Consider the following 15,592-nt stretch of genomic DNA (forward strand, 5'->3'; position numbering starts at 1 on the left):
TTTTTTTTTAAAGGGCTGTACTGTTCTTTAAAAATATTACAATCACTAAGATTTTATCCGAGGTCCAATCGCAGCCAGTCGTCCTCCCTGAACCCGGTGTTCAGCTGAGGATCCTCTGCTGACACTGAATCTGTTCGGGATTTACTCCTTCCCTCTGGTGACGTATCAGTTACAACTGTAAACACGAAGCTCCCCGCTGAGCGAGCGGAGCAGACGACACCGCAGCTCCGGAGTTTAGTAAACCCGCTGTGTGGTCATTTTGGCTCCGCGTCCAAAGAACAACAACAGCAGCAGCAGCAGCAGCAGCTCCTGTGTCTCTGCCCAGGCGCACTGGATGCAGCAAATCGTGCAAATCTGCGGAGCGGAGGGTTACCTAGGGCAGCGCAGTGACAGATGCGCAAAAAAAAAAAAAAAAAAAACATTGCTTCACTGTCTGCTGCGGGACCTTCAAAATAAAACACAGAGTTCTTCATGACCACTCAAGCATGGAATTAGCTAACTTTACAAAATTTTCTATGAAAATTAACTAAGCAGATAAATGGGAAAAAAAAGACGACTTCGCTATGAACGCTGTTTTTATTTATTAATTTGCTTACTTATTTTTGCGATTAACACAATGCATTTATGTATTAAAAAATACATAAATAAATGTACCCATTTCATTTATTCACTTTTTTTTCCAGCTCAAGCAATAAATCTATCCTCTGTTAACTACATATTGTTTATGTACGCTTACATTTATTTATAAGAACTTGTGAACACGCAGAGTTCAATTAAATGTTTGACTGACAGCAAAACACAAGTTTTATTTATTTACTTACTTATTTATATGTTTATTTACTTGAGCAACTGAATATGAATGCAGGACTAAATAGGGATTGATTTTGTCCAGAAAGATCCCATTCAATGTCATTCAGTGAGGGACTAGACTACCGAGCTTCAAACTACCGGTTTTGCTTTCAAAATTTTGAAATTCGTGTTTGCAAATTAAAACGCCGAGTCTGACAGTACTTTATTGGACTGCATAGACTTGAAATCATTATTACTGAATTGGAATAAAATTCAATTGAATCCCACTTCAATATTTTTTAAAACTTTTTCTATAGGTCTTCTAGTGAAAAATAAAATACAATTATTTTAGATTTATTCCAGTTGTATCTGTGATTGTTGTAAAAGTTAGACTACTAAAATGGATAATCAACTTTAAGTTTTCATATTAGCTAATTTTAATGGGTTGTGTTAAAAAATTAAATAGTGTGTATTTTGTAAAGATAAATAAATAAATAGTTTTTTTAAAAAAAAGCACCATAATAACAAGCAAACAAACAAACGCGTTTACTGTGAAGAGGGTTGTCCGGAAGTGCTCTTCTTGTTGCAGCTCACAGGAACACAGGCAGGCCGCAGTGATTTGGTAGCCGCTGCAGTAGGAGGAAGGACCGCGGTTCTACCCCTTCTATCTTTCAGTTTCGCCTCAAAATTTTCTCGGTGGCTCCTTTTGGTAACACACGGTGACCGGTGTATGTAGAGACGGTGTTTTATGATTCCTTGAGCTGCAGTTTTCACCAACGGACGAAGTGGTTCCCAATCGCCATTTTAATCGCACGTTTTCCCTGACAGAAGCGCTAGCACAACAATGGCTCTGAAAAGAATTCACAAGGTAAGGAAGTGAACGACGAGGCCCTGGATTTCGCAGTTTTGTTGTACATTGTGAACCACGGCTACCATTCACATGTTTGTCCGACGAGTTTATTGTGCCGAGAACCATTTTAAACATTACGAAAAGCCCTTAAAGTTAGTTTTATGTGCCGACGAGGGATCGGTGAAAGGCTGGTGACGGTAGTGATAGCAGCGGTCCGCCGTCTCTTAACTGGTGCCGCTAGAAATGGGCCAACTTAGCTGTTGACGGGTTAGCTCCTCCCGGTCCTTTTTTACCGTGGGGTCACGTTGTGTGGACATTTAATCCCGTTATGTCAGATATTAACGTTAACTTGAAGTTTAACATATCTCCGGCTGTCACGTTATTAAATACAGTGGCGTGTTAGCTGTTGGTGGTGGTCGGCTAATTTGGGGAAGCTAAAACGTTCGTTTTATGCTAGCTAGCCGTATTTAACAATATTTTTTATAGTTCTCCATACAAGAATGGCTTCTTCGGTTGAGACTTAATGTCTCAACCGAGTACTTGTATATGACAGCCTAGCTGTCTGACAAATATTTTGAAAGAAAAAAAAATGCAGTAACTTGGTTTGACAGATACCTCTTATGTTAAGCAGCTAACGGCAAGGCTAACCATAGCTCAACAAAGACGCTGGTGCTTAGTAGATGAAACAGCTGACCGTTTATTGGCGTCGAAATGTTTACGTCTTGTAATTATTTTTTCTTTGCCGGTATATATATTACTGTATCATCTCATGGGTAACGATTGGTGTAGCGCCAGCTAGCCTTGCGTACCCTTGTAGCTGCTCTCTTTATCCAAACGGCACATTATCAATTCTAATGAAGGCTAGTCGTGTTGTGTGCGTCTTTCACTTCGTTGTTCCTTGTACACTAAGGATGAGGTAGTCATAGAGAAGTATTTGATGGCTGGTTGAATAATGCTAACATTTTTGACGTTGTGGAAACGGGCCCGTTTGCTTGTTGGTTTGCCTTTGATCGCATGTTGCTATTAAATAAAGAGCAGGACGTCGTTATTTTTAATTGTTCGAGTTTTTCTTTTTTTTTTTACTTATCTTAGCTAAACGTTTTATTGTGTTTTCTGTTGTAATTCAGTACTGCTAACACATGTTTAATGTAGCCGAGCAGAAAGCGGAGTCTGTGTCTTAACATGACATCCTGTACTACGGTTGAACCTCAACAGATAGCTTGTATGCTAAACTAGCATTTCCACTGTAATGTTGCACCGTGCCACACATCGTTTATTACGGCTGTACATAATCATAAAAAAATGCTGTCATACTATTATGTGTTGTTTTTTTAAGGTTATTCAGTGCAACCTCGATATCAGGAGAAATGACGTTACGTAATAGCTGTTACTGCGCTAATCAAAGCTTACTGCGCTATAGTAGACTCATGTTAAAGGGAATGAACAAGTTCTTGTTGCACTATTTATTGCAGTCTGCAGTTTCAAAGTGAACACTTGAATTAGGGAACTTAAACAATTAGGTTCAAATTGATTATATTTCTATTTCAGTTTTATTTTAATACTTCTTAACCGAAACTCTGAAGCAGAATGTGACCAAAAAATGTTTTTGCTTGTTTGTTGTTTTTTTTTTTTTTTTTTTCATGGGGGTTGAATGACTTGGCTCGGGACCCTCCAGCCCAGTGTTCTGCAGGACCAGTAGGAGATGACAGTAAGTTAAAACGTCAAAATCTGTACTGATTTAAAAATAATAATAATAATCGTCATCATAAAAAGGAATGACTGTGCATTCAGAAGTTTGCATACCCTAAATTTTGTTGCGTTATAAGAGATGAAGCTTGTTGGTGTACTAACAGGTCTGAGTGCATATTATGCTGTTGTACGCAGTGCAGTATCTGTTCAAAGAAATCCAGCCTTAGAAAATAATGGACCTGATCAAAATGAGTTGGGTTTGGATTGAGATTCATGCTGTACGATTGTGATTTTTGTCCCACAATATCAGTTATATTTTCCATAACATTTATGCATAGTTCTTTGATACATCAGTAAGGAACAGAACATGTTTTGACAGTCTGTTTAAAATGTAGAGCAAGCTTTTTATGTACTCATACTGTGCAATAGATTTCTTTACCTAATGAAGTTTAAAGCATTGTTGTAGTAATGTAAATAGAGGGAGGTCTTTCTTTAAGATTTATCACCATGATTTTCCAAACTGCTGACTTTATGTCTTGCAAACACAAAGTCTCAAAGTGACTGAGAATACACAGAAACAGTTAGGTGAATTGGAGTATCAAACATTAGAAATTAAAAAAAAAAAAGTAACAGGTTTACTTTTTTCTTTGCTTAAAGTTGAGAGTTTCTAAATTGTTTGACTTTTAATGATGAAAACCATTCTTTTACACAATGCCTTTAATTGTTTAAGTTTATTTCTGAAAGCGTGACAATATCTATTAATGAACATTTACATGTAAATACATGGTACTCTAGCCTTGGCCCGTCACGATAACACATTTTGCTGGACAATTAATTGTGCCAGAAATTATTGCGATAAATGATAACATTGTTGTAATATAATCAGTCAGTCATAATAATGTAAGTACATCCTCTCAATGATTAATAGACTTCGATTTCCAAATAACATTTAACACTGGGACAGGAAGACATTTTAGGTATCCCAAATAAATAAAAACAAAACAATAAATTAAGTGGATTACGAAGAAAAAGCATGTTAATAATAATAATAATAATAATAAGGGTCATACAGGGAGAAAGGCAAATCTGCCGGTTAACATATGTGACAAAAAACAAAGTGCAAACTAGCTTCTTTGTACTGTGTGCCAAATGTTTGCAGCATTCTTCAAAATGGCGCCTTTTCAATAGTATTAAAGGGCAGCGTCGCTTTAAAGATTACACAAACAAGCATGCAAGTGGAAATGATCGCACTCATTTTAATTTACCATGCAAATAATTAATTTAATGTTTATCGTGACTGTATAGATGTTAAAATGCATTATAAAAACAAGGATGAAAACCACTTTCCCCTAATTGTGTTGTCAACCCACTTTAGCTTCAAACATACAGTTACTGTATTGCTACCTATGGAAGGTACAGCTTGGCATGCAAGACAATTTAGATGCATAAAATTCGACAAGCTGCTTAAAGCTGCAGCGGGTAACTTTTATTAAAAAAAAAAAAGTTCCTCTAATTGGAGAAATCTCTGGTCGGGACCCAAAGCTTTTAAAGAAGTCTGCAGACAGAAATGTCAACATTAACGATGACAAAAGGTGTTAAAGCCCAGAATAACGACACAAGCTTCGTTCTCTCCTGGATCTTTTTTTGCCTTCATCTTTCGTCGCCAACATGTCCACATCCCCTTATTTATATTCCCTTCCTTCGACTCTCAAAGCAGGTTTTTATGTTTTCTTGCCACTCACTGATTAACAGAACATGGCAATAAAAATCTGTCCGAACACTCCAGCATGTCAGCTTAAACCTTCATAAACATAGCTAACCATACAATAATACAATTTGCCATAATTTAGCACTTGCTTATTTTCATCATGATTTTAATTTGATTTAAGTTAGCCATTCATGCAAAAGTCGTGTTTGACCAAGTAATCTTTTTTAATTACTTACTATTTGTCTGCTGTAAAGAAGTATTCCTACACAACTCAAGTAAATAGGTCACTCGTATTTATTTTGTTTGGAACCCAGGACTCAATTTGCCATATTTCACCAGTCGACTGCCCCAAATGGTGTCCAGAACTTTATTCGATTGGGATATGAATCTGAGAGATATGAACCAGACCTGGAGCTACTTTATCTAGCGCCCAACTCTGTAATCTGGTGATTCCAAGTCAACCTAAAAATAGAAACTAGCTGCAGGAATTTGTCCTACTCCCCTTTGAAGTCCATCTTAATGCGTTCTTCCTTAATGCAAAGACTCATAACGACGCCAAAATTAACTTCACTAACTTTGCTGACCGCAGCTTTGAAAGTAGGAATGTAGACTGAACATAAAGCTCAGGCTGTGTCCGTTGGAAAGGAAAATAAAAGTATCAGCACTGGGTCCCGTGCATTGACCTAAATTCAGGAAGCATTTCTCTTTTTGTTGTGTAAACACATCCAGGAAATACCCAGACTTGTTTCTCAAAACGGTGTCAAATTGTTCTCTTTTTTTCTTTTGCTATAGCACATTCATTTTAACCTTTCCATCAATAAAATTGGGATTTTGCTAATGCTGCTTCAAGTAATTTGTAGTAATTGCTTTCTTGAAGTTATATCTGTCCACCATTTTTTTTTTTAGTCTGGGTGAGGTTCCAATAAACAAGAGCTCATCATACCACATGAATGAAAATTGTGAATTATTCAGACTTTAGTTTACATTTGGCTCTGATTGGTTGTTTCTGATCGGGAGCATTTCTGCAGATGGCAGCAGAATCACTGGAAAAAGCTAGAGGAACTTGTTTTTGTTATCATTTTCATAGATTATCTGTCTATTATTATACTGGCATGACAGTGACAGTCTTAGCAAATATGTATTAATTGTTTTTATGTATAAAAGCTACCTACCTCAGCTTTAGTACTGAAAACGTTTGGTATGTGTTCAAACATCCAGTTCACAATGCAAAGCAGAAGTGGAGATAAAGTAGTGTTTCTTTGATTAACTTGCTGGATTATAAATCAAAAAAGCTATTTGGACAATTGATTCTTAATCTGTTAATCAGTCACCATGGAGATGGATTTAATTTAGACATACACATACTTTGTCACTCAACTGTACATTTAAAAAGTACATATTGAGATAAATTTTGTTACAAAGCTCCAATAATAATAATAATGTAAATAATATTAATAAAAGAAAATATCACTATACATTTCCAAGATGCTTGGTTGAGAGTGTGCTACGTCGCATAAAGTGGTGTCTTAAACAGATTTAAAGAAGCGTTTTGCTGTTTTAAACAATGTACTTTAAGCACCAATAATGTTTGAGCGCCAGCGATTTGTTACAGTTGAATGACATGAATGCAAGAGCACTTAGTTACCTTTAGCTTCAGTAGCTACCTTAGTTTAGCTAGCAGTTAGCTTTTAAGAAAACATACATTTAGCATGTTTTATGGACTATTTTATATAGGCCATTGAAAAGAGAGGGAAGGCTAATGCTGGTAAATGGAGTAAGCTCAAACATAATTGTACCGACTCATCAGTCAATAATCTTATAAAACACTAATAATACCAAAGGCCTAATGAAGTGCTAAATCAATCAAAACTTTAACACTTCAACCGATACTTGAATACCAAAACCGAAGTTCAACTAGTTTTCTTAAGCTAGTTTATCTCTGCCCAGACACAACCTTTTACTTTTGTTTTATGAAAAGTTTCTAAGCACATATTTCCTCTAAAAATGTTTTTAGTTAAAAAATCAAACTACTAGCATATTAGCAGGGTCTTACAAACCCTTGTTTTTTTGTATTTTTTTTTTTTTTTAGAATTTTATTTAAAACAGCCAACGTATTGACCCAAAGAGAAACCAATCTGTCTGATACCAGCAGGGTTTCGGGTAGCGGCCCCAAAACCACTCCACCTAAACACTCGACACCTCAAAGTTAGTCATTGTCTTAAGAACTGCCTGTCTCAACACAATTAGCTTAAAAAAGCAAATCTGCGTCTGACTTCCGTTGATGTTCTTTGCATATTGGAGCCAATGATTGACTCCTTGATTATTTGGCTGGTGTTATTTCTGGCAGGTTCAGGTTTTCACATTACCAAAGCTGATTTTGGTAAAAGTCCCCTGATTTGCTGATAATCTGTTAATTAAGAGCTCCAAGTAGCATCGTCTGGTTCTCAGCTGGCTTTTAAATTTTTACAAGCGTGACACTGAACAATTTTTATCATCTAACGGCATTTATTTTCCATCTACCTCTCTGACTTTGGACTTGCCGTGTCTTTCACTGTAAACATAATCAAATGTGGCCTCTCAGACCTGTACTGTAATACCTAATTTAAGCACGTATGGATTTGTGGTTACTGTCCACTAAGCAATAGAGACTTGAGTGGATTAAACAATGCGTCGACGCAGATATTTGATCTGGAGGATTTTCTTTTGTCGTGTAAAATAAATGATTCGAATCACTTTCAGTCCTCACAGAAAACCAGACCCATTCATTTACATCCAAACTGAACCGTGAGAGGGCAGAGAGGCCATATGCAAAGTGGCACACTGAGTGAAATAGCAGCATTTTCTCCAACGCCACACTACATCCTGCTCAAACATTTATTTACTTATTTACTAGTTAATCAACTAGTCAATTGACGACCCATCATGTTCGCTCTTATCTGTACTGTTTAGGTCAAATACGGAAGACTTTCACAAAATGGCGCAGTTTTTTTTATCTGTAATTTTTTTTGGTATGGTAACAGCCAGAAAAAGTGGTTTAATTCATAAATGGGGAATTATCTTTTTGTCCTCTGTTGGATTAGAAACTACTAGCTTTAATGCAGGAATATTTCTATTTTGGTACATTTGTTTGATGGTCAGTATTTGCTGAAATGAGCTTACATGAGGTACATTCCACAGTAATGATGATGAATAAATTTTAAAAATGGAAATGTCAGTTCAGACAAAACAGAAACCTCCAGAAACGACAGTAATTTAAAGCAATAAAACAACAAGGGATCAATAATTCCAGTGTTTTAGCTTTACAGGACACATAATTTAAAGTTTTTGTGTTGTTGACTGAATCATAAGAACAAGCTAGATCAGCCCACTGATTTATGCAAATGCACAGAGTTTGACATACACACACACTGTGCTGTACCTGTAAAGCTGCAGCAGATGCTGCCTGGGTGAGCTGATGGTTATCATGACTAAAACACCTGGGACAGACTCCCACGCTGTTGTTTCATGTTTGAGAGTTGAGACTTGTTCAGGTATTGCGTCTCACATATTCCTGGAGCGTGAAAGCTTCTTGTTTTCAACTCGGTCTTAGTGCTAAATATTTACCAGTACTACTATTATTATTAAAAACACTGTACTCGTGTGGAAGTGCATATTTAGTCTTTCCTTGCTGTAAAGATAGTTTACCTGTTAAAAAAAAGTGCACAATGCTGTCTTTGTTTGGCAACACTAGCTGTGTTTCCATTGACCTTATTGTGAAAATTGGAATTATGAAAACACATTTGCTTGATAAAAAGACAGCAATTAAAAAAAACAACAAATATTGCTTTTGTGGTTTTCCAGCTGTATTGAAATTAGTGCGTTTCAAAAAACTGCCTTGGAAACACTTTTTTTTTTTTTGCATCACGCAAATCACGTGATCAACAATCGGATGTTACTACTGTCGGAAATGACGAAGAAGACGACAGGAAGTGGTAGTTGGAACATGGCACGTAATGTTTTTTGATGACTTATTGTGTGAGCAAACTTATTTACATGTCATTTTAACTCTTCTTATTTAGAAAAGTTGTGAAATTATTCTTTTTTTTCTGACATTAACAGAATATCCGCAAAGTTTTGTGCACATTTTTAATGGTAACACAGCTACAATTGGTTAAGTTTATTTTCTTAAGACTAAAACAGGGGGAAAAAAGAATGTTGATGAAACTTATAGTTTAGAATCTGAGAAAATGAAGGAACTACACATTTTTCTAACATTTTTCCTCAAAGTTTATGTCCCTAACCTTTGTCTGACTTTTAGTGTCCTCAGCTGTGAGATGTAGCAAAATCTGTGGACATTTAGAGACTGAAAACGGAGAGTTTGTAGTTTCGATTAGAGAAAAAGAGTGATATTTTTCAGCATTGTATCCGCTGATCAGCGATCAAGATGAGATCAACCGTCTCTGATGTCTATTTGGTTCGTTTAGCACCGCTACGCCTACTGCTTACTTTTGCCCAGTTCAGTGTTTCAAAGAAAGTATTTTTTGTGAGCGTTTCATTCCAGTACAATAACAAGTCACTATGTTAGAAGGATGATTTGTCAATCAATTCATACTAGTAAAGAAAAAAGCTCATGAACCCAACAACTCAAAACTTAAAAAATATAAAACTTTAAATTTGGCCCCCTTGGGGAATGTTTTAGTTTGTTTTACTGATTGTGTGTTTTGGGTTCCTTTAAGACGCTAACGCCTCACCATGAGAAACATCAGCCTGTCGCTATCTGTGTGTCATTTCCTGCCATCCAACATCAAATAAACCACCGTACAATCTACAAAGGAGGTTTTTTACTCATGATGCAAAATTTCTGTGGGTTTTTGTTGTTTTTCACATTGACACATCTTCGCAGGCAGAACGATGCTTGGACATTCTTTTTTTTTTTTACGCATTTGTCACGCTATTTTGCACATCATAACACCGTTAGCAGGAATACTTTTTAAAATCTACCCATCTTGTATAGAAAAAAAAAGCAGTATTTGGAGTGCGTTTCAAGCTTCCTATTGAACAAACATGTGACCTTATTCATTCTAACATGATATTCTTTGCGTTTCATAACCAACTTCTGTTTTTGTTTGTTTCAGTGTTTCACTGGCAAGCCACAATAATGGGACCTGTAAGTATTCACATTGCTCACCTCCTACTGTTTTGCTTTAATGTTCCTTATTGAGTTTTGCATGAGCTCTGCGTAGAACGTCAACGTTGGCTGACGTTTTTCACTACACATCAACCGGAATGTGTCTTTCTGCTTTAGAATGACAGTCCTTACCAGAGCGGGGTTTTCTTCTTGACCATACACTTCCCCACAGACTACCCCTTCAAACCGCCAAAGGTAACTAGGACGAAGTCGCAGAGACGTGCGTGTAAAGAAGCTGCATGATTAAAGTAACCATACATTGTGTAGACTTCCTCAAAAAAAAAAAAAAAGATGGTATAGTTTCCTGCGCTGCTTGTTGCATACCCTCCTTACGGCGCCGTTTCTCTGCTTTCAGGTTGCGTTTACCACAAGAATCTACCACCCAAATATCAACAGCAACGGCAGCATCTGTCTTGACATTCTGCGATCACAGTGGTCTCCAGCTCTCACCATCTCCAAAGGTGAGCTGCTCTCTGCAAGCTGATGATGCAAAGCAGCAGTTTCCTTTTTTTATTTTTTATTTTTTTTAAAAATTACTTCCTATGTACCATGCTGTCCTCTTGCTGAGGTCCTCCTTTAAATGTCAGATTTTTGCATGATTTGTTTGATTTATATCTTGTCGCAGTAAGCAATAAATCAATTAATCACATGGTAAATTAAAACAAGCTCAATAATCTCCATTTGCATGCTTTATTGCTTTTCCCTTTTCTCTCTTTCTACCAAAAACTGGATAACAAAAGTCTTCAGTCTGAACGAGCCCATCCCCCCTTACCCCCTTTTTTTTTTTTTTGAATGACACTTTTGTTTACTTTTGAGATTTCATAATTCATTTTATTTGTTGTTTGTTTTTGAATATCTAAAATGTCTTCCAGTTCCAGTATTAAATGTTCATTAGAGTTTAAAGTTTTTCAATCTTTTGCATTATACCATTGTCATTATATTACGTGAAACTGGTCTCCAAATAGCAATATTATCGTTTATGACAGTAACTTCTCCTGATGGCATCAAAACTTAAATGATCATATCGTTTTCCTGTGCTTCATTTCAGTTCTCCTGTCTATCTGCTCCCTGCTGTGCGACCCGAACCCGGACGACCCCTTAGTACCCGAGATCGCCCGCATCTACAAGACTGACAGGGAAAAGTATGCTGTCGTCTCTTATTTTTTATCTTTTCCTGGGATCCATTTTGTTTCAGTTTTCATGTGTCTGTGACGACCAGCAGTGCAGATGGACAGATGACAGGCCTGTGTCGCTGTGCTAGGAGCGTTTCACACTGAGGACACCATTGGCTCACAGTTGGCTTTGGGCTAAAAGTGTTTGTCTATTTAGCTTTAGTGTTAATGTTCAAGAGCATAACCAATTCTAGAAAATACCAGAAAAAAAACAAAAAAACAAAGAAGCTGTTGAACAAATTAAACCATCCCTGACCAAATACAGGTTTGATTGAGCTAAAAAAAAAAAAGCATTTATACATTTAGCATGAAGATAGTTTTCCATGCTCGTTTACTAGATCTAGTAAACGATCTGTGCGTTTATTACGGAGATGCCCGGATCAGAACCTTTCTAGCAAATGTCCATTTCTGGTTTTGTAAATCTTTGACCTGCCACAACCAGTTTGAATCAAATTTAATTTATCTTTAAGACGATCAAAGAACAAGATTCAAAATATTTAACCTAGGTTACTTTCATACAGGCAGATGCGACCCAAATCTGATTTTTTTTTCTTTCTTTCCTCATATCTGACTTTTTCACTAGGGCTGTGTAATAATATCAATTTTGCGATATATATCGATATTTTCTTTCCTAGAAAAAAATCGATATTCATCTGCAAGTATCGTAACATCCAACTGTCACCTTGCTCACTCACTGCCTGCTTCGCCGGGAGAGTGATTAGGTCATCAGGCTTAGAGTGGTTCCTTCAGATGTTAAGTGTCAAGGTTAAAAAGGTATCAAACTATTCAGAGCAGGGTACTTGGTGCACTTTATTTACTTTACAAATGCATATAAGCTACAGTTTGTACCGCTTCAATTAAAAGGAACATGTTTTCTCACCACTTCTTTGATTCATTTTGTCCAGCTGTTGACTTTAAATCTGTGTCCATGTCCAACCAGAGCCAGGTATTGTGTAGTTGGTGCTTTTAATCAGTTTTCAGTTAAATTAATTCAATCCAACTCTATAACAGTCACAAAATGTCACCAAAATCACTCTGTCCCTCTAAAATCTTTCAGAAAATCGCAAAAGTGTATTGAATTGTATAGTTTGCTGAATATCGCAATATATATCGCATTGTGGGCAGAATATAGTGTATCGTATCATGAGATTATTGTATCACTACACCCCTATTTTTCACTACAATCTCAATGACTTAGTTCTGATCCTTTCACTCCCCCAGAAAAGTCCACTGTGTGCCACTTACAAATTCGAATACATTTGCAATTATTTTCAAAGTCCGAACGGTCACGTTGCGTTTCGTCCAACTTTTACGTCATTGACATGAGTTTTGTGTCATAATTCTGCACTGGAAGAAGCAAGATGCTCTAAATCAGGACGCAAGCAACAACTGCAAATTATGATTATAAACTTATGACTAAGTGTCACTGAAGCGCATCATGTCACAGTCCTACCACTCTCAGCTCTGACTACTCATCCAAGCAGACTTCTCCACAGAAGCTCCAGTCGACGCTCCACAAAATGCCATTGCTTTCTTTTCAGGTTATGATTGTGTGACGTAATAATATGACTTTATTCTCGTACGACTTAATTCTTGTAATTTTATTATTTTCTTTTTGTTAGCGTGACCCTAACACTCCGTCGTACAATCAAACCTAAATGTGTTCAGATTATTTAGGTGCTTCAACTTTCCTATTATTTAATGTGTGAACCACTTAGCAGCTGCTAACAAGTTGCAGTTATTTTCTCTTTCCTTTCTTCTTTTTTTTTTGTTAGAATGCAGGAAAGTTTAAACATGAAAAAACTAATCTAACCTTGTTTTTTTTTTCCCTTTTCTTTTTTGTCTCATCTGTCCGCAGGTACAACAAAATAGCCCGGGAATGGACACAAAAGTATGCAATGTAGTGCTGGGGGTAGAAACATGGCCAACCACCTCTACGACGTAAGGCTAGGGGGAGATTCAGATGTAAAGAGAGAGAAAAGAAAAAAACGACAAAAAAACAAACAAATACAAAAAAAACCATACTAAACAAATGAGAAGTTTAAAAACAAGATCTTGTTGGTTTCCATTGGAGTGCTTTCTTTGAGCCATGCCCCTCCTTCACCACAGCACCTGTAAAACTCCCTCTGTTCCCCCCCATCCCACCCCCTCTCTGTTTGACTGTCTCCCCTCATCCTGCCTCCAAGCTCATCTGCCCATCCTCCAGTGTACAGACTGTCAACTTTAAAATAGAAAATGTCTCCTCTTGATCATACTCTTTCCATCCCCATTTTGTTGTTTTTTTATTTTTTATTTTTTTGGATCCCATTGCTCCACTTCCTCGTTTGATTCCATTTCGACATCCAAGCAGGCTGGGCTGTCGCCCCACCCCAAACTCCGCCCCCAAACCTCGCCCCCTCCGCCATATATAGCCCTTATTCCTGCATGCCTGCACCCTCCTTTTTACCCATCTTTACTAAAAGCATTCCTCTTTAGAAACTGTAAACCTTTGAGGGGATCTTTGTTTTATTTATTTTTTTTTTCCCTTTTTTTTTTTTTTTTTTTAAGGGGGGGAGAGAAGGGTTTAAAAAAAGAGGGACTTTTTACAGTTCACCTTTTTCTCATTTTGTTGAAATTTCCATCTGCGAAGGCGTCGATTCAAGAAAGCAATTTTCACACGCGAGTCGAAGGGCACTCTGTATTTTATAAAATAAAAAAAAATAAAAAAACTGCATAAGTCATTGCAGGCTGTGTATAATGGAGAGAGAGAAAAAGAAAAAAAAGAAGCTCATGACCTATTTTGCTCTTCTGTTGGATTCTATGAAAGGACTTGAATTTATTCACACACTTCATTCTCCTCATTATCCCCCTGACCTCCTCTCCCTCTTCCACCCCCTCCACCCAGGTGAAAACCCCATCATACACACGGGCACACACACATTGCACGCACAGCTGTAACCCTACCCCAACCCCTCCGTCTCCACCTTTTTTTTTTCCTTTACTCAAAGTGGAGATTCTGGACCAGCTATTTAAGCATTTTCTTAGTTTAACCTGTGTTTTTTTTATTATTATTTTTTCTTTCTCTGCTCCATCTTTCTTTTAGATTACTTCTTTCCCTCTTTATTATTATTATTATTTTTTTTTGTTTGTTCTATTTACCCTCCCGCCCCCTTTTACCTTTTTGCTATTGTCAAATTTAGCGGCTAACATCTGAAATGGCTACGGGACTGGCTTGGGCTCTGGGTGCGAGGAGAACCCACTCTTCTTGCACAAAACCTCTGTATATTGAATTACCTGAGAGGCTCGTTGAGCTTTGTGTGTTGATTAAACTGTGTAATAAAAACCTCCGACTTCTGTGTTGACTCGTCGTCAGACTCGTTTGAAAAGACGTCCAGGCTGCGGCAGCGCTCGGCGTTTCGTCACGTTCATGGTGAAGTTCTTTGGAAATTTTTCATTTTTTTCCTTGAGTCGTCTTTTAGGAAACATCTGAGCAGAAACTCAAATTACTATTTTTATTTTTATTTTCAAGGGAATACAAAAAGCCGAGACACTCTGGTTTTAAGTTTTTTGTCTTTAAGATGGAATGTTTTCCTGGATGTAAATGGACACCAGAAGAAGCAATTAACTTAATTTATTCATGGTTGAAATGTAATCATAAAGGATGGGGTGGGTTTTTCTGTTTTTGTTTTTACTATTTTTTTAAGCAATGTTTGGATTTTCAGGTCTTATTTTTCTGACATTCAAAAACCAGAAATCTGAATTTCAGAAGCAAACTTAATTTTAATGTATTTTGATATGTAGAGATGAGCTTTTAGTTTTTCTTTTTGTGCCAAATCACACTTATGTTTTCGTCCGTTCCAACCTTTATTTTTTGAATTCCTGGAGGAACACAAAGAAAAATAAATGTATCAGCTTTTAGTGATTGATGACAAACCTCTGGGTATCCAAATGGATCTTGTGAGAATTCATGTAGAATTAATTTTACATTATTTGTAAATCAATTATACTATCAAAGATTACATGTTCTTGTTTAAGAAATCTATTTACTCTAGTTTGCTCCAGCATCTAGCTGAACTGCTATATCGAGTCAAACTTGTAAAATAGTTTTTTGCTTCCTAGAATTATAAACAATCATTTGCTTATTTTAATTCTATTTTATTCATTTATTTTCATAAAACAAATCTAGGTCGATATTTTTCACTCAAATATTGTCCTATTTGTAAAACTGCTACCTTTCT

At 36.7% G+C, this 15,592-nt stretch overlaps 1 protein-coding gene across 2 annotated transcripts; it reads left to right on the forward strand.

Annotated features, from left to right (window-relative positions):
• Positions 1–1,542: 1,542 nt before the first annotated feature.
• On the forward strand, positions 1,543–13,629 carry ube2d2 (ubiquitin-conjugating enzyme E2D 2 (UBC4/5 homolog, yeast)). Of its 2 annotated transcripts, none has more exons than XM_015040481.1 (7): positions 1,543–1,660; positions 3,287–3,347; positions 10,151–10,182; positions 10,321–10,398; positions 10,559–10,664; positions 11,252–11,345; positions 13,234–13,629. In XM_015040481.1, the coding sequence occupies exons 1-7, from the start codon at positions 1,634–1,636 to the stop codon at positions 13,277–13,279; spliced, it is 444 nt and encodes a 147-aa protein (XP_014895967.1). In that variant the 5' UTR covers positions 1,543–1,633; the 3' UTR covers positions 13,280–13,629. The 2 variants fall into 2 exon arrangements, with proteins under 2 accessions (XP_014895967.1, XP_014895966.1); XM_015040480.1 differs by having other exon boundaries at positions 1,543–1,657; positions 3,284–3,347.
• The last annotated feature ends 1,963 nt before the right edge of the window (positions 13,630–15,592 follow it).

The sequence above is a fragment of the Poecilia latipinna genome, unplaced genomic scaffold (genome assembly GCF_001443285.1).
Source record: "Poecilia latipinna isolate Pla-1442-1.1 unplaced genomic scaffold, P_latipinna-1.0 Scaffold511, whole genome shotgun sequence".
Taxonomy (NCBI): domain Eukaryota; kingdom Metazoa; phylum Chordata; class Actinopteri; order Cyprinodontiformes; family Poeciliidae; genus Poecilia; species Poecilia latipinna.

Bases quoted from the DNA above. Each gene is read 5' to 3' on its own strand.
- ube2d2 (XM_015040481.1), top strand. From the start codon at position 1,634: ATGGCTCTGAAAAGAATTCACAAGGTA. The intron at 10,399-10,558 runs GTAACTAGGACG...CTCTGCTTTCAG, and splicing joins ACCCCTTCAAACCGCCAAAG to GTTGCGTTTACCACAAGAAT. The intron at 10,665-11,251 runs GTGAGCTGCTCT...GCTTCATTTCAG, and splicing joins AGCTCTCACCATCTCCAAAG to TTCTCCTGTCTATCTGCTCC.